We start from the raw sequence: 27,926 nt of genomic DNA, 5'->3' as shown, positions 1-27,926 counted from the left end.
AATTTTCTCATTTTCCGCGCAATTTTTTGATTTTTTATTTCACAAGAACCATCTCCTGACAATAACAAACACAACAAAAAAAATAGTGAAATCGGTACAGCCGTTCACGCGTGATGACGTGACCAAGGGAAATAGGGATTCATTTTTATATATATAGATTATATTTGTTTTATTTTAGCTAGGAATTAGCACCTATATGATATCTCAAATATAATGTTAAACACATTTGAGTGACTAATGAGGCGTTTTTCGTCACTCAGTAACTTATTTATTGAGCAGTGAAGAAAGTAATGAGTACTACATCGCGCAGAGGTAGATAAATCTTTGTTTTGCGCAATAATTCGGGTAATCGTAAGTCGAATTCATTTATTAAACATTCCATATCTAACAGCCACAGGATGTCAACTGAACCTGTGTTCAGCCTATGGTAAGCCTATGCTTACCCCAAAAATTTTCAGACTGACCTGTCGCGTCGGAAGTGATTTGTATACAGCGAGTTCTTGTGATCTTTATCAGATCGTCTAGTCACGTTGTAGATGGACAACCAACGCTGCGTATGACGTTAAAAGGTCTATATTCGATAATTTTTCTGCTCTATCGGTTATCAGTATAATAAAAAAAATATGACGTATCTATAAAATTTTTGTTAGACGTCTCCTGCAAGATGGACAGACAACTTGATCGATTGCAGGAACATGCTAAATGCACGTCGCTTACTTACGATAAGTTTATATGAAAGCCATTAAAGTTTTAGTTTTATCCCGACGTTTCGAAGACCTTGCAGTCTTCGTGGTCACGGGGTCGAAACGTCGGGAGAAACCTAAAACATTAAACCCGCGATAAACCGAAAAATACTTTGATTTAATGTCTAACATTCGCGTAAACATAAAAAATCATTACATGAAAGCCTTCAGCGGAGTCTGTATGTACTTCATCTGATGATATTCATGATGAAAGATATAAATTTTTAGTTATTGCAAAATAATTTAAATTTCCAATGAGTGAAGACAAAGTCGTAGCATATCGTTATTATAATTTCGACTCAAACTACACAATAAGCTAATGAAAGGGTTTGCAATACTAGCTCGTTAGTTATGTAAATTATGATGTATTGACACCTTACGAAGTCTAGATTAATAATAAATTAACTTACGTAGAGACTGCATAATGAATTTTTAAGTTTTAACATTTTCGAGTTAGTATTATAAGTGAAAACATCTTCATATCAAAAGCTAACACGATGCAAATTATTAAGATAATCAAGATGTGTAGGGACCGTCTTTTTGAAAATTCTTGTGTGAATTTGCTTCGGATAATTGATTTTCTACCGTCACTTGCCGGTTTTTCTTTACGGAGAAGCAAATTTAGTGGTATGTTTTATTTAATTTCGGGCTATTTGGGATCTCAATAAATAGTTTATAATATTAAGAGGTCTTGGAAGTGGATGCACGTAACATACTATAAAATAAATAATATAATATTATCCCTGTATTACATACTGTCCCACTGTTGGGCACGGGCCTCCTCTACTACTGAGAGGGATCTAAATCTCCTCTACTATAAAATAGATTACTAAAATTCATAAATTTGAGGGAAAATACTATGAAGGAACGTAATATTTTGCCACGAGACAGACACAATTCTTAAAAAAGGACAAATAGGTATTGCAATAGCAAATGCCAGGGCATAGATAAGCTATCTATAATATATATTTTGTATTGCATAAATCGGCAAACTTATATCTCGCGGAGTAATTGACAAATTACGAGAACATAACCCTGTACTAAGAGTGAATTTATATTGCAATTTGAAAGTAAGCTGGCTCACACTTACTGGTGTATCACTAGTGGTGGTGGCTCACTGGCGGTAAGTCTTTCATATGTGAGAGTCCGCCTGGGTAGATACCATCGCAATGTTAATTTCTGCCGCCAAGCAGCAATGTCACGTAATTCGATTTGAAGAATATTATAGCCAGTCTAACTAGTAGACATTTAAGACTTAGCATCTCATGTCTCAGGATGGCGTGCGCAGTGGAACACCAAACAATACTTTGTAATTCAAGGTATTTCTACTGTTTATGGGCGGTCGTATCAAACAAACTGGCAAACTTGTCTTGTCATTCAAAGTAAAAACAAAAAGCACAAATAATATTTTGATTATTCTTTCAGTAACATTCTGGATAATCCATACAGTTCTGTTGTTTTACGTATACGTTTCTGGAACAATCATATACCAGAAGTATTACGCAAAAGAATTCGTCGATTTGATCAATAGTTTCTTCAATATATCTATTTTTATTTTGATATTTGTTAATAGCTGGTGGCTATTGTCTAGAAGGTAAGTCTATTGCAAAATTTGAATGCAGTCAATAATTTATGGTACAAGTCCTAAGAATGACTAGGGAAATTAAAAACTTCGCCATGTTTTGGTATATGGAACTAATTTCTTGCATTGACTACTTTAACTTTAAAAAGTTTAATATATTTTTTGTGTATATAATTTTTTACCAATTTCTTTAATTTTCTTATAGATCTACTCTAAAGGAGCTGTTAGATCTCGTGATAATAAATGACGATCATATAACAGAATCCGGAAGACTTTCATCTCAACATTTGCAACTGTTAAATAAAATTAAGAAAATACTATTTGCGTGTTACGTATTTCATTTCGTTAATGATGTTTGCATATTCATACCATCTAGAACAGTTATTATAGACGACTTTGTGATGGCTTCTTGTGTTGGTAAGTGATTTTTTTTAATAAACATGTAAAATTTCGATCTCGTTTCATCTCGATTTTTGCATTATATGTTACAGTTAGCATGGTTATATCATTATGTTTTGTATTTTTTTTTTGCTGGAGGTTTCACTGATATCTGTAACACAGGTTCTCCTAGCATAGGTATCAGCAGATCATTTTCTTATTGTGACAAATGTAATGCAATTAACTACTCTGTAACATTTGTACACCAATTGAATTTTGTAACATTTGTCTGTTTTTAATACAAATAAATTTATTATTATTATTATTATGTTGTATCTTTCTTGCGGGAAATCACGGCATAAAAGCCGGTCCTTTTGGAAGGCTTGCGTGGGGACATGGATCCAACACGTAGAGGCCCCTTTAAGATACATTACTCTAGTTGGGGTTTATACACCTTGCGAGTACTCTCTCTGTCTGTACTTATGGAGGAAATACAACCAAAGACAGAGCTTGTAAGGTGCAGGGACTATTGCAGAAAAGATGGGAATTATACTGGGTCTATGGATGGTATCTAGCTGGACTGGTGGCTGGGCTATTGATTGAGACAACGGGACGCCTGCCAAGTAAAATGTCTCAATCTTATGTATTCAAGGCAGACGGTGACTTGCCTCCCACTAGATGGGCATCCCATAAGTGGCGTAAGCCAAGGACGCAACACCGGTGTGGGTGGCTTAAGGGTGTCGAGAGGTGTGCACCGATTTCACCATCGCGGGTCGCTGTCGCGTCCCGGAGCGGGTTTCCTCGCTATTACGCAGATTGAGCACTTCCACCCTGGAGCTGAGGGTTCTTAGCTCTTGCGACTTCCACCCCTAGCCGGCCAGTTAAGGCAAGCCAAGGGTCAGGGGGTCTCATTTAGCCTCCACGGAATCAGGGAACGCGGTGTCGCCACTCACCGTCGGCTCGCCACAAAGCCGCCCCTGCGGGCTTATTATTATTATTATTATTAAAATGTTATGCTACTAAAGCAAACTTGTAAGTCAGGAAATGTATTATATTTTATTTGGTAAAATTTTATGTTTCTCATTCTTATATCGTTTATTATTATCAGTCCAGAAAAAAAGGTAAATAAATGCGAAGATATCAATTTGTTTATTATTGTTTTTAGGTCTGAAGCCGCAAGATTCGAGCTTGGATCGCATTATCTGCATGGGAATATTAACTGTCCAAGAAATTACCTCCATAATGGTCGTCGCCAGCTACGACATGACTTTACTATTCCTCTTCTCTCACACCACAGCAATGTTTCAAATCCTCTACGAAGATGTAACAAATTTCAGAGAATTAGCAGAAAACTACTACGACTCCTCGGAAATGAAGTCTGCAGTGTTCGAACGTTTGAAAAATTTGTTGATACGTCATTCATCTATTCTACGAACAGTTCAAAAGATGCAAGACGTATATAGTGTTGTTGTAGGGATTGGATTTGGATTGAACGCGATCTCGATGTGTTTGTTCTTTGTTTTACCCATAGATGTTTGCCTGAACTTTGCTCCGTTGATATTTCACAGTCTTTTTGTATTCTTTCTGTATTGCTATCAAGGACAGAGGCTGACTACTGCCTCGGAGAAGTTTGAAATAGCTGTTTATTCTTGTGGATGGGAGCATTTAGGAGTGAGAGATCAGAAGACAATCCTTCTAATGTTAATTCAAGCTCAGAAGCCAGTAATAATGATGGCAGCGGGTGTGATACCGATACGCATCCGCACCTTCGCTTACACTTTGCAAAATATTTACAAATTTGTTACTCTGTTCAAAATATAGAATCACGAGTATTAATCTTTATATTATAATCTTTAGGTGCTACAAGAAATGGGTTTTAAATCCTGTGTTAAACTATGATTTACTTATTTTCTTTTCATATTAGAAAGATTTAATTTGACACAATATGGTGGTAATAAATCTATGTTCTTTTATGATGAAGACAAAATTATTAGAAGTATAATATGTAACGCTTTGTATAAGTGATTTTGAATAAATTCTTACAATAACAAATTATGAGTGATTTTATTTGGTGTTGTGTATTTTTTTAGGCTACTCAAAAGCTGCAATAGTACATAATCCACAGAATATAGAATATGCTTTGAATCCCTAAATTTAATCAAATTACCTTTTCGACAGTTGCAATTAACACTACGCTAACTTGAATAGTCAACTTTACAGGAGAGACGTTTAAAGTAAAAAATATTAAAAAAATTGTAACACTAAAGCTTTCTTAATGAGCATTTTATGTCAAGAATTCTTCATTTTGCAAAAAAAGGAGATTTTGTAAGCTTATAAAAGATAAAGAAATAATATTTTTGCTTTCTTACGGAAATTAGCCAAAAATCGACTTAGCGTACTTAATTGCAGCTGTCGCTTTATGTAATTGATTTCATAGTCGAGCTCAGCAGCATGCTTGTCAGATGCAAGCTGAATGGTGCAGTGGCGAACGGTGAAATTTTTCAAAAGGTAATCCGAGGCAGTAGTAGAGGAGGCCCGTGCTCAGCAGTGGGCAAGTATATAATGCAGGGCTGATATTATTATATATTATTAATCCGAGGCAAAGAAAAAATTACTTAGAGTTAAGATATCGGGGCTAATTTAACCGAAAACAAAAACTAAATCTAACGTAATTACACGTTAAAGGAGAGCCGGTAGGAATCCGGTTGAATGGAGGCTTCGCCACTGGAATAAAATATTAGTTATGCATATGATATGGTGCTGATGAGTAAGTCTGCCAGAGGACTGAGGAGATATTTTCAAATTTTGTGTCGAAGATGTTTTATTATGAAAACATAATTATTAGAAGAATAATATTCGCGTGTGTCGCTTTCCGGGATCAGTTTGTGTATTTTCGGGTCAACAGGCCGGCATAATCGTATCGACTGCCGAGGGGTAATCATCCCTCGTCAGTCGACATTTTATTGGACCCCACTCCATTTACCATCACGTCAAGCGGAGTCATTTTTCCGTGTCTGTATAAAAAAAATCTTTACCAACACTACTAACAAAGAGTTATATGAAATAAAGACTTATTATTACGTGGTTGTGTTTTTTTGACGTGCCGCATAAATTTTCTAGTCCGTATAATAAATAATGCCTTACAATATATTCTAACAAAACATGTATATTTTTTATAGTGTTAATTCGCGTAATTATTAAGTATTTTTAATGAATGGTGTTAGATGGGCGGAGCTTAATGAAAGGTGGTGCGGTTGATAATAAAAGGTTCAGAACCTATAATAATACAGTGGAAAAAGAATATGGAAACATATTTTCGCATTAACTAACTTTGTGTTGCATTAAATGAATAAATTTTAGTTAGCTAATTAAAGGACACAAAATAAATCACCTATGTTATAATTTTTGAAAATATTAGAAAATTTGCAGATAATTCATGAATTCAAGTCAACTCTATAGGTAAGATCCAGGTATAGTTTAAATCCGTATTCACAAACGTTACTTACCTAAGTACAGAGCTGGTGATAATAAGTCTCTTTCTCAGTGGTTTTGGCATGCATTTGGCATATGCAGTGACTCAGCGTAGAGGCATTGTGATTGACTACTATTGAAATGCAATTTTACTTCAGTTGGCTGTCAGATAAACAAAGCTAAACAAAGCCGAAGAAAACTACGATATCTGATACTATGCGTTCGAGTGCACGGTGTGTCCTCGTCGTTGTTTGTGAATGCAGGTTTGAAATAAGTGATTTCATATTAAGGTTTAACGTCAAGCCCTACTTGCCATACATCTTGTTTCCCGGTTACTCTGAGTACTTAGACAAGTATTAGCAAGTAAAGAATTAAAAATTCACGTTTAGATAGTTATTGATTTTAGCAATTAAAAGTAAAATGAAAAATAATTAACATACAAAGATATTTCGGCGTTTAAAATTTCATCAAATTTGGCAAGATGTTGTTAGTGTGACTGACCGCCGCATAAATGAGAACTATATATTAATAAAAAAAAGGATTTGAAAATGGTAAGTAAAACCTATTTTGACTATAATATTTTAGATTTATTTATCTTTTAAACTTTTATAAATATAATAGTTACAATGGCGCACGAGCGATAGCAAATTAACGAGTACTTTCCTTTTTTAATTATAAGTAATTAAACACACGCAGTATTCTTTAATAATAGAGGTTTATAGCATTTGAAGTTTCTACCTCGGAAGTTGAACACCTTAAGATAGTAAAAATGCTGTCTAAGCTAAAGGCTCGCTTGAATAACATAAACGAACGCTTTCGGGATGTTAGTTTTGATAGCTTGATGTGGATTGTTAATATTGCACCTAATTTGGTCGGATTTTCTGTCCGAGGAGACAAAGCCGGGGGTGCGTTACTCGATTTATCATAGTATCTCTGTTAATTCAGTTGATAAAAAATATTGAATTTATATTAGGTTAACTTCCATTTGGTATTTACATAAAATACATATTGACGCCAAGCTGGTGGGAGAACGCCAGTTTTGTATTGATATTATTTAGACTTGTCTTCTTACAGATGGAATTAGATTTGTACCTTATTTACTTGTACCTTAATTTGACAATCCTCAACTGTGATTAACTTTATGAGTAGAACCATTCATTCAGCATGACCTTACGCTTCATTTAAAAGGATCATTTAATGCTCCTTTTCTCGGCCTATTTCCTATCAATAGTAATATTTTCTCATCATCTTAATAATTTATTTCAGCTGCATTTTGGTTTATTCATTTATTCCTGTTGACCTACGTATATGGTGTTGGCAGTGTTGTGTACCAATGGAAATTCGCTCATACCATCGGCGACTACATCAAAAGCTACATAAACGTGTCGCTCGTCATATTCATCGCTAATAATAGCTGGTGGTTTATTAGCAAGAGGTAGGTTGCAATATCCTACTAATATTATAAAGAAGAAAGTTTGTGAGGATGTATGTTTGTTCCTCTTTCACGAAAAAACTACTGAACGGATTTGGATGAAACTTTACAGTAATATTGGTTATACATCAGAATATAAGCTACAATTTATAATGATTTTGTGTAATTTGGTCATAATATAAAGATACATATCAAGTAAGGCGGAAAAAAATCCGAAAATCTCCTTTATGCGGGCGAAGCCGCGAGCAAAAGCTAGTTAACTATAAATAAATATCACCGCCTGAGTAAATGCTATTCGCCAATACTTATTATATTTGTTAAATAAGACTCTATATTAATGATTTTCTGAAATAAAGTTCACTAGAAAAATTTACATTATATCATAACCTTTTAAACTCAGTGATTTTATATCTGCGACACAGTTATTTAACTAATGCAGATATTATTGAATATTGTATTTAAAAAATGTATTACTATTCTAAATTAAAGATTTATTATTATTATTTATAATATTTTAGCAACATAAGAAGATTATAATAGTAGTTATAAATACATTAATTACGCAATAGAATAAATGTAAATTTAGACCATACTTAGTTTTCGATTAATTTCAATTAACAATTTGTTAAACCAGGGTACAGGTAAAAGATGTTTTGGAAAAAATTGCGTTGAGCGATCAACTGGCATGCCAGACAGACGCATCGCAGAAGAAATACAAAAAAATGTTGAAGATCATCAAACACATAATAATAGGATTTTATGCCGTCAACTATATTGACGAGTTATTCATCTATCTGCCTCATCGAGTTGATGTTAGTAATGACTACTCTTTGACTCCTTGTGTTGGTAAGGAATCCTGATAATATAATAAGTACGTGTATATAATATATAAGTAGGTACGAAATTTTGTGATCATAATTGAATGTTATCAGAATATTTGGTTATAATTTGGCACTGGTAAGCTCAGCTACGTTTTATTTCAGAAGAGTAGAAAAGATTTTTATTTCGAAAAAGATCTTATTGTGAAAAGAGACGCTACTAAAATCAGCTAGGTTAGTTTAATATAATAATTAATAATTATTGAGAGTTGCAAAACATTGTTTTTGTTTATTTTAGGTCTGGAGCCGCTGACGCAATCCCCCAATAAAGAAATATGCTCGTTCATCCTATGTCTGCAAGAATGTACCATCGCCACAGCAGTATTGAATTATCAGGCTCTACTCTTACTACTAATAGCCCATACTGCAGCTATGTACAGGATTTTATCAGCAGAGATGATATCCTTTAATGATTACGACAATCTAGAAGAGCATCAGGCACGTGCGAAGAAGATTCTGCCGTCTTTGATCGAGCGTCATGTTTTAATCCTCTGTGTTATTGACAAGCTGAAGTCCTTGTACAGCGTATCGTTAGGAGTTAATTTTGGATCGCATGCTGTTTGCCTTTTGCTTCTTCTTTATTTGCCTATACGTGAATCGTTTATGTTCATACCAATCTTCGCTTATTGTTTCTCGGTGTTTTTTCTCTATTGTTTCCTTTGTCAGAAGTTAGTTAATGCTTCAGAAGATTTTGAGAGATCTGTTTATTGTTGTGGTTGGGAGAATTTTTGTTTGAAGGAAAGAAGGATGGTTTATTTCATGCTGTGTGAGGCGCAAAGACCAGTAGAGATACTCGCGGCGGATATTGTACCAGTCAATATTTATACATTTGCTACCACATTGCAAGCTATGTATAAGTTTGTGACGGTTGTAAAATTCTAATTTCATTTTGGTATTGTAGTTATCACGAATAAATCCTGATCATTAAAGAATGTTGCACGTAAATTTTATTGTTAGGTATTCTTATAAAAGTTATATAATCAGGAGGCCCTGTTCTGTCGTCGGGGTCGAAATCGTCTTTTGCAATTATGGGTGTTTTAACCGATGGAAAGAAACTAGGGGATGTTTTATAATATATACAGTAATATCATCCCTGTATATACTGTCCCATTGCTGGGCACGGGCCTCCTCTACTACTGAGAGGGATTAGACTTTAGTCCACCACGCTGGCCTAGTGCGGATTGGTAGAGTTCACACACCTTTGAAATTCCCATAGAGAACTTCTCATGTGTGCAGGTTTGCAGGGCGATGTTTTCCTTCACCATTAGGGGATATTTGACTCTCTGCAAAAGGATGGATATGCCTTCGTATATGGAATAGGGCCTTCAACTACACGTGTCTGTAACAACATGTAAAAATTTCAATTACAATAAAAATAAACGATCACTTCAATTGTGTTTCTTATTGTATTCAAATCATCGTATTATAATTTAGTTGCTGTACGTAATGTATTGTGCTGTTTGTTGATTTCAACAAGGTTTCGTTATTTCGACGGAAATGTTTAAATCAATGTTGCTTCTTAACCACGATTGTAAGAGTTGCGTACTGGCTAACTCGGCCTATAATAATTCGAAATGGGTTTATGTATCGTTCGTATTTTAATTTTATTATAGTGATATGAAAGAATTGTTATTTACTCATTATCAGTTAGAGTTGGGCAGTTTTTTTTTATTTCCAACGCTTTTTCCTGTAGATAATATCTATGTTTTGATGTTAATAGCTCTGTGCTCGCAGTGGCGTTGTGTGCGGGGTTGGCGCCTTCCCTGCAACATAATTCAGGAGGCCGATGGTTGGCACATGCTTCATGCTCGTGAACGGGTGCTGCTCGTGTGAACTAGGAATTGCATTTTTTATTTACAAGTAAAGTAAATAGAAAACTAAATGTAATTTTTTTGGATTGTATTCTGTACCTATTTATCTCCTCTTCTTCTTCTTCTACTCTGCGAAAACTGCTTTCCGAACTAGTGGTACAGTAAAACTTGACTGAATCTAAATGTACAAAATTGTTCAGGTTCAAATAAATTATTCCACTTCATTTCAATATGACATTTATCTTTTTAATATATAATGATAATTTGGAGGAGTAAAGTTGATTGAAATTATTTTATATAATTTATGGATTATACATTCCTACATACCTAATACCTATATTCACCTAAATGTTACCAGAAAAACGACCACACGTGGCCATGGTTTTGAAATTGGCGTGTTTATTCGAAGGCCAACTATGTTGAGACATATTGCAGCATAAACTAATGTTTATTTAGATAAGCGGTCTAAGTTCGCATTGTAACATGATCAAATGGTCAGTACCGAGTTGCATTAAGAAATATGTGTAGATCTAATAGAATTACATTAGATTCTACTAATACATCAAGAATCATAAATATATTTCGTCCGGTGAATTTTTCTCTATTAGGATTTTATCAAGCGATATTGGAATTACTTAAGTCAAAGAATCCCGTCCATGCTACAGGAGAATTTTTACAACGGGGTTCTGCGATTATTATGCTTTACTAGGTGTTGCTTGCGGTTTCGCTCACGTAAAGTTCCCTTTCCGCTACAAAAGTGCTCAAATCATAAATATAATTAACTAGTAGTGTCTGTGTAGACATGGTCTACCCGTGTGTCAAACTTTATCTAAATTCGTTCAGCTGTTTCTGCGTTTACCTTTAACCAAAGACAGCATAGTTAGTTATAGACTGAACATCAGGACCAAATTGTGCTTCAAAAGTTGTTGTCAATTGATAATAAGTCGTTGTCTTATTTGAAATGTGTGACAAGATGCCACAGCGTCCTTAGATATTAATACAAAAATAACATATTTATAGAAAATATACTAATAAAAACGTGCTGATCACGATAATATGGAAAACTTATGAAGTATTCTACATTGGTGTTTTGCTATTTCACGTTCGATTGAGTAACCATCGCATGAGCGCAAAATTTTAGTATGACAATCTTGCCGATGTCCGCTCTATACTATCTTAGAACTCTTTTTATATTTTTTTATATATTTTCGCAAAAATAATATTAGTAAAATAGAAGTAAGATTGGTGGCATCATGAAGATTAAATCGTATCTTCTAGTCTGTGCCGCTGTAGATTGATCGCCATATTTGATTTTGTGCCAAAAGAGCTGTGTTTCGAGGTTACTGCAGTAACATTGAAAAAAATATTATAATTAATATATAATCCTGCTGTTATGCTCCACTTCGTTAATTATACGAAAAGAATATTCTAATTTGAGATTACCTTACTGTATATAAGTTTTCCTTTTTTTATTTATTCTGCCGGCAACCAGCAGTGTGTAGTCACTGTTGTGTTCCGGTTTGAAGAACATTGTATCCAGTGTAACTACTGGAACTCCATTTCATGTCTCAGGATGACGAGCGCAGTGGAATACCAATCAATACTTTGTTATTCAAGGTGTTTCTCATGTTTATGGGCGGTCGTATCGCTTACCATAAAGCGAATGGCAAATTCGTCGCGTTATTTAAAGCAATAAAAAAATACTTCTCAGATACCGTACCCAAGATGCCTTTCTGCAATCGTTAATTCTAATGCAATGTATGAGAATGACATATGTTAGCGATACATTTATCGATTGGATAATATGTCTTTCCCATACATATTTCTGTTTTCCACTGGCGTTAATGATTGTAGGAATGCATCTGGGCTACGGCATGAAGTCTTGATTAGATAAGTGATCATTGCTGGTTGCTTCCAAGGTGTCATGTCAGTCTGGAAATCTTTGTTCAGCAGTGGACTACTTTTGGCGCATAATTATGTTAATAAAGACTATTACTGAACGTAGTTATACAACACTTAAAAAATGCAAAAGATATTTTGTCTGTAATGAAGTCAGCGCTTACGAGGTTATGTTAATTTTACTTTCATTACTCTTGTTCTTTAAAAAATAGTAACATAAGCATCAAAGGCGCATGCAGACTTGATGTCTATTTAAAAAAAAATATTGAGTCTTTTTAGTATTAACAATAATTGCTTTCTAATTATTTTCTCGATATTTGTCAATTTTTAAATGATAAATTGATTTAAATGTATAGATTATGATAACTTCACTCAGTACACATACATGTTCTTTGTTATAATACATACATATTATAATCAATTTATGAGTAATTAAGTAGCAAAATCTGATTTTGGCGGTCGATTTATAACCTTTATTTTACCGCGCGTGCGAACGAACAAATAATTCGACTATGCTCAAATCTTTGTTTCACTCGCAAACAAGTCTGTAAGACCTTTTACAAGTTTAGATTTTTGCCCACACGCTACAAAATAGACGGACTGGCCTCGGCAGTTGTAAACTAAACACTCTAGGGACCGGTTGTGCAACGTGATATCACTTTACTTAGAAATAGTATAAGGTTGTGATAAATGAAAATGAAAGTGTTCATTTGTTGCTTGTTCGTGATTGCAAATATAAGTAATAATGGGAAGGCATCGGTAGACAGTCCTGTGTCATATACTGCAAATGTACTTGAGGATACCTTAAAGAATTCAGGTTGGTTTACATTAATATTAATGAGTTATATTGATGATATTTTTTTGTAGATAAAATCTAAGAACAAAACAATCATTGACTAGGTTAATATCTCAATGAAAATTATGAAAGAACAAAATCGAAGATGTGTCGATCATATTTTCAACAAATACATATTTGATGTTAATTTCTTTGTTAGAAATAGTATTATAATAGGTACCTCATACATAAGTAACAAATTGTAGTTCCTTCAAATCCCCATCAGAATGTAGAGATTTAATTATCATATCTGTTACGCTAGAGCGTTTATATATAACAATATCTACTACTTAAAAAAGATTCACGTATTTAGTGGCTACTACATTGCTTACTTCCATAATTGCATTATAAAGTAAAATATTGATTCGGCGTCCATGTAGAGCTTCAGTGCCAACATTTTCGAAGCGACGGACGATGTTTTTTTATACGAAAAATCCAATATTTTTGTTCTATGTTATGCTTATCTACCTTGCAAGATATGATTTGCCGTTCCAGACACAAAGGAATACCCCTATATATTACTCATACAACTGGCTCTTATTTGGGTCCATATTATTTTCTAGAGAAATGTTATCGGCCGTGCAAATTTAACGTGAAACCGAAAAGATGTCATTACAAATTCAACATTGAGCCTTCTATTGGAGATAATAAGTTCCCGATTTCTATAAACGGGATAGCGCCAGGACCACCAATATATGCTTGCGTCAATGACGTCATTGTGGTGGAAGTGACGAACAGAATCCCTGGTCAAAGTATCGCTGTGCATTGGCATGGGGTGGAGCAAAGAGGAACGCCTTTCATGGACGGAGTTCCTATGGTGACGCAGTGTCCTGTAGAGTATGGGACGACATATAAGTATTTATTTGTGGCATCATCTCCCGGGACGTTCTTCTATCATGCTGATTCTGGTATGTATTTAATTTTAGCTCGTAAAGAAAAGTCGTAGGATTTTTTCGACGATCACCATAATACTACGTAATGTTTTATTGTAGATCATAATAAGATTTACTCACCTGTAAATAATATATTAGGTCAATAACACTATAAGTGATCTAAGATTAATTCCTCCTGCAATGTAAAATTAACTGTAATTTATTGTAATTCTTTGAAGGATCCAATAACACTGCAATGTAAAATGTTAGAGGATTAACCATTTGGGTTCACTCCGACCAGTATAGTGGAAGGAAACATTGTATAATAAACCGTAGTCATTTTGAAATAATTTTCCTTTACGTGTATATAGCGTTCATGGTATCTTTTCAGATCTTTTGTAGATCTTGAAGGTTATGATTATAGGTACATAATATATGTATCTATAATCATAACCTTTGGTTAGTTAATGTAAAATTTCGTTGTTGTAAAGGTTGTTGATTCCGATTCTGTAACAGACAATTTATAGACGCCGAATGACTATAACTTTGAATGTGATGTCGAATGTCCAATAATCTAACTACAAATAGATTTGTTGCAAATGTATTATTATAAAATAACGATTAGCTTTGCAGTTGTCAATAAATAAAAAATTATAAAGTATTTAATTGCGATAAAAAATTATGTGGGACGTTGCATATAAACTCGTCATCACGTAACAAAATATTTTTGTTTTTGAGGATCTTCTATTTTTACAATCTACTTTCCAGTTGCCCATCAAAGCGACGGTGTATACGGACTGCTCGTTGTAAACCAGCCACAGCCTCTGGAGCCACATGCTTCTATATATGACTTTGATAGGGGCAACGAGAATTCGCTACTTATAGGTGCCAAGTTTCCAGTGCCACTTACAGGCAGTCTTGAAGATACAAGCCAGATTCAGCCAAATGCTCTTGTTATTAACAGCGATGAAGAGACTACGAAGTGGGTGCTAATTTCTGAATCAAAGAGCTACAAGCTCGCAATAAAACCCTGAGTTTTAAAGTATTATTGTAGCTTTTGCGGCTACATAGCTGTTTTTTTAATCATTAGAGATTATACATTAAAAAGTATTTTTTAGAGCTTGCTTAAAACTTGTTCAGACCGTTGAAAGAACAAGCGATTTCAACATTTATATCTTAGTACATAATTTAGTACCCGTAATTTAGTAATTCCATTTGGGAAAATGTAGATAGTGTTGTGTTTACGTTTTCTTTATGAACACAAAACTATCCTAGGTTGTATAAAATGACACATGAATTCTTTCCAAATAACAAAAATATGTTCAATGGTTTCAGGTTATTCGTTCTGCCTGGATACGCGTACAGATTACGGCTCATTAATGCTGTAGCAATAGAATGTCCTGTTACTATAAACATAGATAGTCATGACTTGATGATCATTGCAACCGATGGGAAACCTGTCAAACCAGTGATGACGCACAATGTGCAACTATATCCAGGTAAGGACGAAGTTATATTGAACTCTATGATAATGGCTATAAATTAGGAATTCCAAATTACAATACAATCTGATTAGAGTAATTATAGCGTATAGTGTGGTAATGAGAAGTAACATAAGATGAAAGTTGAGAAAGTTTATTATCACTTTTTTATAATTATAAAAAAATCTTTGATATTAGATATGTTGTAAATTATGTGTACCTGAATATTGCATGTTTTTTATGTAGGTATGTAGCCATAGCGAATATATTTAAAAGAAACCGTTAAGGATATTGGGAAAACAGTTTGAATATTAAATTTTTACATATATTAAGTCGTAATGCGTTTTTGTATGTTTTGTATAATGATATAATACTATGTGATAATATTTTTAATTTCTGGTTCTAATTTATCCATATTTAGCAGTTTGATTAATAATAAATCCTTTTAATGGTTTGAGTTATTTACTCATAGAACATTATTACCTGTTCTTGACAGTTAATTGTGGAAAACGTACAGATTAGTTAAAAGTTGATTTAACTAAATTGCTAAAGTGGTAAATTGAATTGAACAAATTGTCAAGGCACTATTTGAACCAAATATTAGTCATAATATTTATTTCATGACAACAAAATATTGACATATTTCCGCCAGTTTGTGTCGCGTGCCTTGCAACACTTACGTCTGCGCAGCGACTTAATGTCAAAAAGCCGTAATTTAAAAATGAAAGTACGACACTTATATCGGTATATAGGCGCCGCATAGTTATAGCTATATCATATAACTAGGTAGGTTAAGGTGTGTTTCTATATTATTATGTATAATATTTGTACACACAAGTGCATTTGATGCATCTTCACCTCAATACGAAGCGACAATTTGAAGGCCTTTAGTATTTACACATCTCTTGTCGTTTCAGTACTTGTCAGATAATGTCAATGACCATATTTAGCTGTGTAACGCCTATCTTCTTTTTTTGTTTGTTAACACCTATTTTGTATTGTGTAAAATTTAGGATGAGCCATGTGACAGCTGTCAAAGTAACGTGTCTGAAATTAGGAGCATGTTAAAAGTAATTAATGTTTGTTAAATTTTTTATTGAGTTAACACACATAGTTGATAATTGACACAACATAAATAATAATATTTTAACATAATATGTTTTATGTTTTTAAAGGTGTTTTAAGGCGATTAACATGATTATTTTATTTAAAATAATAATTTCTATTCGATTTATATTGTCTGATAAATTAATAACTTTATAATCAGTAGTATGTAGCGGCTATTATCACTGCAGTGGCATCGATAAAGTATGGTATTTTTTCACAGTACCGCTCAAAAATATAAAATTTATAAGCATGTATTCAATGATAGCTGTTATAAGGCTCATATTAGACTTTACAAAGTATAGAGACGGGATTTATTTTTTTATGCATATTAGGACAATTTTGATTAATTATTTAAACTCTAGCAGAATGATAGGGTGTATAGAGTACACATTAGACATCTCGTTTTGAGGATCTTGCGCCCGTAGAATTCATATATATAAGTTGGTATAAGATTAACGGCGATTTTTGAAATGTTTAAATTCAAATTTAAATTATTTTGCTAAATTTATAAGTTTAAAAAATTTTACAAAACTATCTTAACTTTCTCAAACTTATAAATTAGCGAAAGTATATCAAAGATTAAACACCACGTAAAAATAATTCGTAAGTAAATGTAATTCTATGAAACGGATTGAGTAACTGCGCTATCGTTGGTAGTTGTAATTTATATTTTTACTATTATTGCGGCAAGTGAGAGGAGAAAGGCGATTAACTCAGCCATCTAACTTTTGCCGGCTCTAAGTTTAAGGTCACTGTGAAACCGGTTTCCTTTTATAATTTCACTTTCTTTCTGTACTTGTTTTGCATTTCATCTTTCTAGTTGTTTATGTTTAACTAGCTTTTGTTTTCGGCTTCGCTCGTGTGAAATAGATTTTCTGAGATAAAAGCCCTGCTATAAATGTATACGGTACGGTACAGCAGTGCTCAAAGGTCCTGGGTTCGAATCCCGGGTCGGGCAAAGTGGTATTTGGATTTTTCGACTCAGTATCAGCCCGGGGTCTGGAATTTGTGCCCGATATGGCGATAGGCTCGCTCCCTATTACATCATGGAACGGAACACACTTGGCGGAAAGTGGGTACCCTGGTTTCGCTTCTGTATTCCTTCAGGGATAAATGCGTGATGTGTGTATATGTATAAGTAGGTATATATTCTCGAAATAAAAATTAGCCTGTGCCTTATCTAGGGTAACTTTCTCCATATCGCGTTCAGACAGACGTGGAGGGGGCTTTGTTTTATATATTATCTTTGCTTTAGTAATAAGTTCTGTTTTGTTTATATTGTTGGGTTATGACTATATTTATATAAAATTGAGTAAGATTTCTTTGATTCACATTTATGAATTTGATTTGAACAAACTCAATACATTTTGACACAGCAAAACAACAACGCCACCTGGCGGAGATTAAAAGAAACAAAAACGTTTACAAGGACACCTTTACATTTATAATATATTATATTAAATGCGTTTATAAAGACAATATGCAAACCTTTCAATTTATCTTTATTTAACATATATATCTTGAGGCTAAGCGTTATAAATAGCATCATTAACTACCATTGTAGCAATATTACAAATCAATATATATTGAACTTATTTTAATGTAATCTGCAAGTGTGTGAGTCCTACTTTGGCTTTAAATTTAAGTACTATATATTGACTAACGAGTACTAGTCCAAAATGATTTATGCAATACCCAATACTTGACCAAATAATCGAGTGTTGGCAACATTAGTACATTCTAAAGCGTACTTTTTTATAGTTTCGTCACAAGTCATAACTGACAACACTAGGAAATCATTGAATACTGCAATTAAGAACATCACGTATTTTCTAACGCAATAAGAATCATAAACGAAACAAAGAACTGACGGATGTCGAATTAATGATCGAAGGAGTCATTATTTAATATTTTAGGTCATAAACCTTTTATATCATAAATAGATTTTAAAAAGATTGTATTGAAATACACGTCGAATTTATAAACTTCTCCTTTTTTGCAATCGGTTAAAATAATATCTTCTCTTGTGCTGGGGATAATTATTATTTTAAAGATATAATGATGGAATCAGGTACTACATTATTCGATTTAGAAATTTATTACATGCCTACTTTCTTCATAAGTGACTAGCTTTTGCCCGCGGCTCCGCCCGCGTTATAAAGTTTTTCAGGCTAAAGTTTTCCGTTATAAAAGTAGTAGTTTACCAGGAGCCCTTGTTCTTCCCAGGGTCTCAAACTGTCTCCATACCAAATTTCATCTTAATACGGTGGGTAGTTTTTGAGTTTAACACGTTCAGGCAGACAGATGCAGCGGGGGACTTTGTTTTGTAATATATTTTTTAGAACTTTTTAAGAGGAACAATCCCATCATACATCATTGTTGCATAACTTTAACCGTTTACGCAGCGCAGGCAACGGAAGCTCTCAAAACTAATAATTTTCCCCGTATTTGCAACATGTTTCATTGCTGCTCCGCTCCTATTGGTCATAGCGTGCTGATATATAGCCTATAGCACTCCAGGAATAAAGGGCTATCCAACTCAAAAAGATTTTTTCAGTTCAAACCGGTAGTTCCTGAGATTAGCCATTACTGCTCCGCTCCTATTGGGTATAGCGTGATGATATATAGCCTATAGCACTCCACGAACAAAGGGCTATCCAACGCAAAAAGAATTTTTCGGTTTGGACCGGTAGTTTCTGAGATTAGCGCGTTCAAACAAACAAACAAACAAACAAACTCTTCAGCTTTATATAATAGTATAGATATGGAAGCTTTCATACTATTAGCTACCTATAGGTATTATCCGACTGCCTTATAAGTATGTTTAAGAGTAAGTAATATGTAATATATATTAAAATTATCAAACACAAATCTTATTTAGAGACGCAGTTGTAACAGCTTTAATAAAACCATTTTTTTTATATTTTCTTGTTTCACTGAAGTTATTTAGCTAATTTGTACAGCAAAAAACTTGCTAGGTCATTGAACTATTGGCTCACTCAGTCGAGAGGCGTAAGTAGCATTTCAAAGTTCAACTGTAAAGATTAAAATAAAAAGTCTTAAGTTATTTTATATTTGTCTGTTTAGATTCGTAAAGAAAAATGTTATGTAAGAATGCTAGATCGAAAGAGAATGTTTTTAAAATAAGTTAGTGTTAAAATTGCATAGACGTGCGTGCGATATAGTTGCACGACATAGTGCGATTGTTAGCAACTTATGTAATTTTCAGCACCTTTTCAATGTTGGTCAATCGTTTTTACAACACTAGTACGGATGTGACCATTATTTCAATAAACTACGAACTAAATATCATAAATAACATAACTACGATAATTTAGATCATATTATCTTTTTATTTTATACTAGCTTTTACTGGCGGCTTCGCCCGCGTGATATAGTTTTCCCGGGATTAGAGTACCGCTTTATATTTTCCCCGGATAAAATGGAGCCTATATTTTAAGTTACAGCTCTAGGTAAAGGCTGTGTTTTGCGTGATGCGTGTACAAACATGCAAATAGATAGATAACAATTCTAAAAACTGTTATTTGGACTTTTGTTGCAGTATATACTCGTATATCCCTCATATTAATTTTTATTTAATATTCATAATTTATAGGCATCGGACTGTTTAAATTTTATTACTTTATATAAAGATTACTTTTATGTTGAAGTTTGTCAAGTTTTATCTATTGTCGGTATAATGTTCAATTTGTTTTTAGTTTTAGAATAAACAACTGAATATAAAATATGATTTTCTTATGGAATTCGAAAGTCAATCTAAATATCCTTATATTTTCAGGTGAACGTATGGACGTAGTAGTGCGAATGTCGCAGAGTAGTGGCGGATATTGGGTGAGAGCGCGTGGTGCCGACTCCTGCGCAGGTTTAACTGCAACTGCTATGCTCTTGTACTCCGGTTTTAACTACACATCCATGCTGTTAGATAAACAGGTAAATTATTTATGGCAATTGCTTTTTTATGGTGGTACCATCTTTTTTAAGAGTATACGTATTTTCATTATAAATTTTCAAATTAGATACGTTGTTTGTTATTTAAAAATGCAATTTTAAAAGAATGGTTGTAAATTATGGTATTACAAGCTATAATCGTTATTTTCAGAATGATCCAAGACAACATCAAGATACTGACATAGATTTAACAATAAACGGACAAATGTTGGAATCCTCGAAAAATACAAAGGATGCATCACACAGTCCTGAAGTAAAGTCTGTGTATTTGTCCATTGATAAAAACGTTGTCAATGTAAAAGATAATGATTTTCGATACATCAGCGATGCTATACCAAAGAAACCTTACTATCCTGCACCAATGTGTGAGTATACATCAGTATTAATTGTTGTAATCCCCTCCTTTAAAATAGCAGTTTTTAATAAGTGAAATATATGGGCCACCGCCGATGGAGCGAATCTTCCTTCTTGATTACGATTTTAACGTCAGGCATATTATGTGTGATTTAAAATTACCTAAAATTGTATACTGTGGAATGGTTATATTCAGACAGCATAGACGGTAAGACTCAATAAAACCTAGAAAGTATTATACTATGCTCTTGAATTAAGTTCTGTAACTCCTCAAAAAGATTGCTTATGCGCTGTTGTAAGACAAAAAAAAACGATGGAACCCAACCCTGTTCATATCGCTTAGTAGCCGTTGAAAGAAACAATTTTGATAACATGTTTTATATACAAAAATATAATTCCAGTTTTGAAAGATAATGGCGTCGTTCAAATCAATGGAAAGAGCTTCTTGTATCCGAATGCGCCAATTTTGTTGCAACCGAAGGATGTTCGGGAGGATTTGATATGCAACGTCGGTGAAGAAGGAAGTCAGTTAGAGGCTCAATGCATACAAATATTAAACGCTGTCCAAGGAGAAACAATGGAACTGGTGTTGGTTAATGAAGGTAATATTTTATTTCTTTATATATTCAAGGGGTTACAGATTGGATGTGGTTTACTTTTTACAAAGGCTGCCAAACAATATGTTCAGTCAAGTAATTATAATAACATATTCGATTATTTATTGTAAATATTTTGTAATAATAGATTGGAATTTGGGTCACTTTATATAGTTTTCAACATACAAAATGCTGAATAGAACATTTCTTATACATTGCTTCAAATTGCAAAATAAGTAAGTACGTAATACTATGTTCTAAATGCTATGTTTAATCTATAAAAGATTTCTGCCAGATAGGTTTTTTAGATATTATTATGGACGACGTTGCAGAACAAGGACTATGCTAAATTAGTTTGAGTTAGTTCGCATGGCCGAAAATAAAACACGGAAAGCATAGTCTATATATTTGCGGTCATGCATAAAATTGTAAAGATCATCATTATTATACCCAAAGATGTACTTTTGCCTTCTCCACGTAGTAGGCGCCGAACCTATAGTTGTAACATTTAGTGATAACTCTATGCAATTGAGCATAATTGCTATTAGCTAAGTCAATAAATATTTCGTGCTGTCTCCAGGCTTATGTAAAACGTTCTTCATTATAATAGATTTCTCGTCGACACCTCAACAAAAAGCATGGAATCAAAACAATGGTTCATTTCCGTAAAACTTTTTATTGTAATGCGGATTTTATGTTGGCAAAGTGATTATATTTTGCAATTAAATGTCCAGCATGTTGCTTGGTATATATAGCTATGACATAATATATACTACAAATTAATAAGAATCTTAATGATAATGCTCAATTTCTGCCGCTGTTCAATTGATTGCTTACTGTCTTCTCATAGAAGAAGCGCGTCTATTAAAAATGTAATAAATTTTTGTTTTATAATGATTTGTGTATACTGTATGAATGGTCCTTAAATGAAAAAAGTAAACCAGAACTTTGCATTATAGAATATAGTGAATTATAATTCACGGCGTCTTGAGACACTAAATTTCTAACCGACATAATATATTTCTAAATAGTAAAAAAATATGCAATTTGATATTCACTTAAAGGGAATTCTACATTAGGGGTCGTACCCAACATACCTTTCTTCAATCTTTAACGCTAGTTATGTAAAAAATTACACATCTTAGCGATAGACTTATCGATCATATATATCATTTACATACATTTTTATTGTTTTCTATTAGAGTCAAAGATAGCAGTAGTAAGGCATATTAGTAATAGCTACAGATATCGATTATAATTAAAGAAGGTAATGTACATAAATAATATTCAAGTCTTTTTTAGGTTTTGGTGGTAACGACTCGTATACCTTCCATATGCATGGATTCAGTATGCAAGTAGTTTCTACGTGGCGACATCCTCACCACCATCCCTTAACGAGAGAAGAAGTTATGCGAATGGACGAAGAAGGTAGAATTGTCAGGTAATCATTAACAGTTTCGTAGTATTAATTGTTTTTTTTTGTACAGACTGGCCAGTAAGAAAGCGTATCAGCTGATATTATGTGATTGAAATAAACACGCATTTACGGTTATAAGCGAAAAAAAGACTAGGGAAGGATAGTGGGTTTGGGTCTTACTCGCCAGATATTATCCAAGACATTGAAAGTAAAAGTTACTAGTTAACAAATTCTAATATTCCATTTTTAAATTTTATACAACCATTCACGTCTTTTATCGCGAAGTGGTAGGTGCAATGGGTGTTCGCACTTTCCGCCATGTGTATTCCATCCCATTATTAGATAGGTGACGAGCCAATCGCCATATTGGGGAAAATTTACAGACTCGGTCTGATACTGAGTAGAAGATCCAATATCACTTTGTCCGACCTGGGTATAGAACCCAAATCCTCAGCACTGGAGTCGTACCGTAATACAACTATGCCACCGAGGCGAGCAGTTTTAATTTTATGTATTCAGAAAAGGATCTTAAATGGCTATCGCAAAATTTCTCCGAACAGAGTTGTTTGTCTTTAACAGTCCAGCGCCTTTAAAAGGCTCAAGTTATTGAAATATTATCATAGCTCTCTTTTAAATAAATTTAATAGATATATTTGTAATTTTTCAGAAATCTAAAAAATCCTGTCAACAAGGATACAATAACGATACCTAACAAAGGATTCATGATAGTCAGAATAGCACTCGACCGTGGAGGAAGTTGGTTACTGGAATGCAGGTCTTGTGGACTATCGTTACCTGCTGCCGTCATAATACAAGTACCACTGACGATACCCAAGGATGTCTCAGAATCATTACACAAATGTGGCAGTTACCGCCCGCCGGACGTGTTACTTAATTAAAGACTGAAAAGTGTTCTTATGTAGTTGTAAATAGAATTGTAATTTATAAATACCGCTACTGACTATAGGCATTGTAATCGCATGCACGATTTATGAAGCATATTCTGTTGTCTTTGGTATTTATAAAATGTTAACAGGATTTTTCTTAAATTCTGCTCTGCTCGGCATAATGATAAAGATATTAAATCAAATCATTTGTTAAATAGCAGTATTGTTTGTTTTTATATTATAGACTAATTTATTTATTAAAATGTTACAATTAAAAATGTTATTATTTCTAATCATAAAGGTACTTATTGATAAAGTTCATATAACTCGATACATTTGTGTAGATAGTTGGTGCGCCTTTCACTCCGCAAGGCGATATGCCCCAAGAAACAACACCTATTACAATTGGAATTCTATTATCTATTACATTAGTGTTTAAAATCTTATTTGGTTCATCCGTTTTGAAATCATTTTCTTCAACATTGATTTCGTTGGCAATAGGATTCTCTGTTGCGTTAGTATCTTCGAAACTAGGAGAGATGTATTGAATCAAAGGTCCACCAGAGTCGCCAGAACACGCTGCTATGCCCCCGCTAAGAGGCCCGGTGCATAAATGAGCGACTCTGTCTAACGGATTCTCTTCATCTCCTTCTGATGAAACTTCGTCAATTGCGTCGTAACATTCTAGAATTTAAAGGTTTATTATATTATTATGTTTATTACGTTATCTAATCAAGAATGGCCTTAGTGTGAAACATGAAAATGTATGTTAAATATGAATAGTGTACTATAGTATTCGGCAGTAAATATTACGTAAAAAGCTGTAGAAACTATAGTACAGAAAGAATTGGCAAGTCACGGATTAAATGTCACACAGGTACAAGATACATAGACGTTGCTCTACAAAGTCTAAGCTAACTTTTTTACGCAAGTCGCAGACCGAAATTATGCAAAGTTAGTTTAGCCTAGCTCGTATATCTGAGATATTTTTTCATACTTATTTGCAACCAAACTTTGTCAACAAAGTTATATTTTATGGGAATTTACTTATGCAAGCGAAGCTAAACTAAGTTGCCTTAGTTCTTGAACTGCAAACTGCCTTAAGCCAATGTACTGTGATATTGCTGATGTCTTTATAATTCAATGTGTAATATTTATTGCTATATCCTTACCATCAAATGGTATATATGTCACTTCCACTTCTTGCAGTCTACTCGGCAGGTCGGGTATAAATGCAGTTGTTTTTAATGATCCCCATCCAGCTACAGTTAAATGTTGATATTGTGACCTCAAGTTATTGTTGATTGGCAGATTAATTGGTTGTACTTCTTTCGTCAATCGGAATGGTGCTTTCATCTGAATCATTGCTATGTCATAAGGTCCGATATCTCTGTAATTAAAAGGAGTATTAATCGTTATGTATAATGAAAATCTGTCGATTAGACGAAGGAATGCAGAACTTCGAATTACAAAGCATTGTACGGTATTTCATTGCATCATTTAGACTTTAGATGGTCTCAGAAACCCCAGTGATTTTAGTGTCTAAAATGTTTCAAATTGGTACACAACAGAAGATAATATGAACAAAAGCACAAAAGTAGTAGAATAAATTTAAAATTTCATATCATCTATATAAGTTCAGTTTATGTTTTTGTCTATATGTTAAGTGTGCAAATATTTTATATTTTATTTTTCCGAAGAAATAAATATTTTTGTAAGAATACGAAAGTGTACAAATGATTTGAAATTTTTTATTTGTTTAGATACTTTTGTTGCTGACTGTATAATGCTTGTCAATTCGCAGCAGAAATCTACATTGGACTGTACATTTCTATCCAGCCAGCCTTTCCAATAACAATAGAAAAATACTAACCCTCCATACAACGGATGTGGTATTTTCTGAGCGATGGTACCAATTTGAGCCGTCGGACCGAAATTGTCTACATCGTCTATTCCAGCAATCAAGTCAACTGGTATCCATCGGATGTACCACGGCTGGTCTACACAGTGGCCCGCTGACAACACCTTAAATAGAACATATTTCGAGTAAGAATGGAGAGTTTATACTATAAACACCTTAAAAAATCCGGACTAGGTGAAGTTGGAGTTGCGCACCGGGCGTCAAATACAGACTTCATAAGTAGGTGTCAGGAAAGCATGTAGTACATACATATCTGGGTAGAATAATCAGAAAGATTGTATAAATATGAAGGGGAGGGATGAAGTTTAAATTGTTAGAAAAATTAACAGCATAAAAATTAAATAATTGCGAACTTACAATTAGGTATAAATAAAATTATGTGAGTTGATTTACTAAGTCGGCCAGTTCACAATTTTGTGGTGCTATCGACATTTACCTGGCTTCGTATTATGCTAATTGTATTTATTTATTTATTTAAGAATCCAACAAACAGTTTCTCTTTAGGCATTACGAATTAGTATTTCTTACAGTTATACAAATAAGCAACTTAAGACGTTATCCACGGCTTATATTATTTAGTAATGAGGGATTACAAGTGTGAACGATAGGAAATATCATTTAAAATATATACATATAAATCAAAGTTACTTATTAAAAATTTAAAGAAATATTATTCGGACAAAAGTTATGCTATATTTACTAGTAGATATAGCAAACAAATCTAATATAAAACTGTATTTGTGTATTTATAATTAAAATTTAAAACAACCAGAGAACGACGCTATTCGTTCACTATGCTTCAGTTTGATTTATTGGGTATTTAATGGTCTGCCATTTCTGTAATGATTTTGTTTATCATATCGCATGTGTTGAAATTGCAAGACTCCTTACATTTCAAGCGTGGCAAAGTAATTGAATTATCTGCAGTTTTCAAGTTACTTACCCAATTTTCATTAAGAAGCGCGCCGCCGCAGAAATGTGCCCGGATCCATAGTAATCGATATTGTAGGGAAACCAAGTACGGATGACTATGCGGCTTGGCTGTTGTACCACCCACAATCCGACCTTTCTTTTCCGTAGGCGCAGATTGTGCTAATTTAAAAAAATATATATTGTATTTTCATATTATATTGTATTATACGACGCTGAAGTCATTACAGTACACAATTTATTGAAAGTTTATTGTTGGAGATGTGCAATTTATGTTTTTTTTAATTTTAGGGCCTTAAAGTGCCCGATATGGCAATAGGCTTGCTACTTATCATATCATGAGACAGAATACACGAGTCAAAACCTGTGTACACTAGTTGCATTTCTGCTTCCCTATTTAAGTATTAATGGCATGAATATGTGTGTGAACAGCACAGAACCAACTAGAGTATTATCTTTTCACCTGTGTTTTACATCCCCTCGTGTGATTCGGGCAAACCTATCGTCATATCGGGTATATAATATATCCCAGAATCCTGGCTGATACTAATATTAGTTAGCCCCACCCGGGATTCGAACCCAGGACCTCAGCAATGTCGTACCTCAACGTAATACAACTACGCCAGCAACGCATACCTGAAGTACAATAAATTGTTGTTATAGAGATATTTTATAATCATTACCTGCCCATAAAACACAGCAATACACCAATACAATAAGTAAATTCTCACGGAAGTTCATGGCAAAATACATGAGTTGTTACATTGTGACTTCGTCTTTATATAACATGCTTTGAGAAGAATTTCATGGGGCCGCATTTTTGCAGAAGTTATAAACAAATACATCTTTCAGTAACAACTTTTATCTTGTAAATGAATATAAAAAAACGAATAATCAAGTTGTAGCAGAGTTATCAGTGTTTTTTTATGATCTATATTATTCTAAATTGTGTATTAAGATTTTGATGGACTGGTTTATATAAAAGTTCAAATTATTTATTACATAATGTTACATATTTTCTCAGTTAGTCTATTATTTTTTCTTCTTAAAAAAATTTGAGCACTGACTAATAACCCACAGCTTAGTTCAGTTTCAAAATTGTGCTTTCTTATATAACGTAGGTCCTAAGGAAGGATTTTAGCAACTATATCTCTAGGGGCTTTAAATTGAGTGATGAAATTTTTATTGTAAGCTCGTCTTATTGAAGTATACTTCTGTATGGAGTTTTGCAATTCAAAGATTTCGACGGTATTGCTACTGTGCCTTAGTGGCGTAGTTGTAATGCGTACGCGTACAACTAGCGTGCTGAGGCCTTGGATTCGAATCCCTAGTCGGGCAACAAAGGTGACTGGATTTTTCCATT

The 27,926-nt window shown here is 33.6% G+C and overlaps 3 protein-coding genes across 3 annotated transcripts; 2 read left to right on the top strand and 1 right to left on the bottom strand.

Moving 5' to 3' along the window:
• The first annotated feature begins 191 nt into the window (after nucleotides 1-191).
• On the top strand, nucleotides 192-9,366 carry LOC115442355. Its single transcript, XM_037439578.1, has 9 exons — nucleotides 192-1,370; nucleotides 2,169-2,337; nucleotides 2,531-2,742; nucleotides 3,869-4,511; nucleotides 4,561-4,576; nucleotides 6,887-7,079; nucleotides 7,441-7,609; nucleotides 8,241-8,452; nucleotides 8,723-9,366. The coding sequence occupies exons 1-9, from the start codon at nucleotides 1,241-1,243 to the stop codon at nucleotides 9,364-9,366; spliced, it is 2,388 nt and encodes a 795-aa protein (XP_037295475.1). The 5' UTR covers nucleotides 192-1,240.
• Nucleotides 9,367-12,780: 3,414 nt separating this feature from the next.
• On the top strand, nucleotides 12,781-23,929 carry LOC115442366 (L-ascorbate oxidase). Its single transcript, XM_030167388.2, has 9 exons — nucleotides 12,781-13,011; nucleotides 13,593-13,937; nucleotides 14,670-14,883; nucleotides 15,237-15,400; nucleotides 20,289-20,440; nucleotides 20,610-20,823; nucleotides 21,214-21,414; nucleotides 22,711-22,849; nucleotides 23,493-23,929. The coding sequence occupies exons 1-9, from the start codon at nucleotides 12,885-12,887 to the stop codon at nucleotides 23,722-23,724; spliced, it is 1,788 nt and encodes a 595-aa protein (XP_030023248.1). The 5' UTR covers nucleotides 12,781-12,884; the 3' UTR covers nucleotides 23,725-23,929.
• On the bottom strand, nucleotides 23,923-27,333 carry LOC115442367 (granzyme-like protein 1). The gene is made up of 5 exons (XM_030167389.1): nucleotides 27,247-27,333; nucleotides 26,577-26,725; nucleotides 25,586-25,737; nucleotides 24,885-25,102; nucleotides 23,923-24,396 (listed from the first exon to the last, which is right to left on the bottom strand). Exons 1-5 carry the CDS (start codon nucleotides 27,314-27,316, stop codon nucleotides 24,002-24,004), a joined length of 984 nt encoding a protein of 327 aa, XP_030023249.1. The 5' UTR covers nucleotides 27,317-27,333; the 3' UTR covers nucleotides 23,923-24,001.
• Nucleotides 27,334-27,926: the final 593 nt, after the last annotated feature.

The sequence above is a fragment of the Manduca sexta genome, chromosome 17 (assembly GCF_014839805.1).
Source record: "Manduca sexta isolate Smith_Timp_Sample1 chromosome 17, JHU_Msex_v1.0, whole genome shotgun sequence".
NCBI classification, from domain to species: domain Eukaryota; kingdom Metazoa; phylum Arthropoda; class Insecta; order Lepidoptera; family Sphingidae; genus Manduca; species Manduca sexta.
The sequence above is the reverse complement of the archived record's forward strand: the minus strand, read 5'-3'. Positions and strand labels throughout refer to the sequence as shown.

Bases quoted from the DNA above. Each gene is read 5' to 3' on its own strand.
- LOC115442367 (XM_030167389.1), bottom strand. From the start codon at position 27,316: ATGTATTTTGCCATGAACTTCCGTGAGAATTTACTTATTGTATTGGTG. The intron at 26,726-27,246 runs GTAATGATTATA...TTTTTAAATTAG, and splicing joins TTGCTGTGTTTTATGGGCAG to CACAATCTGCGCCTACGGAA. The intron at 25,738-26,576 runs GTAAGTAACTTG...GTTCTATTTAAG, and splicing joins CGCTTCTTAATGAAAATTGG to GTGTTGTCAGCGGGCCACTG.
- LOC115442355 (XM_037439578.1), top strand. From the start codon at position 1,241: ATGCAAATTATTAAGATAATCAAGATGTGTAGGGACCGTCTTTTTGAA. The intron at 1,371-2,168 runs GTATGTTTTATT...TTATTCTTTCAG, and splicing joins ACGGAGAAGCAAATTTAGTG to TAACATTCTGGATAATCCAT. The intron at 7,610-8,240 runs GTAGGTTGCAAT...TTGTTAAACCAG, and splicing joins TGGTGGTTTATTAGCAAGAG to GGTACAGGTAAAAGATGTTT.
- LOC115442366 (XM_030167388.2), top strand. From the start codon at position 12,885: ATGAAAATGAAAGTGTTCATTTGTTGCTTGTTCGTGATTGCAAATATA. The intron at 20,824-21,213 runs GTGAGTATACAT...ATATAATTCCAG, and splicing joins TTACTATCCTGCACCAATGT to TTTTGAAAGATAATGGCGTC. The intron at 21,415-22,710 runs GTAATATTTTAT...AGTCTTTTTTAG, and splicing joins ACTGGTGTTGGTTAATGAAG to GTTTTGGTGGTAACGACTCG.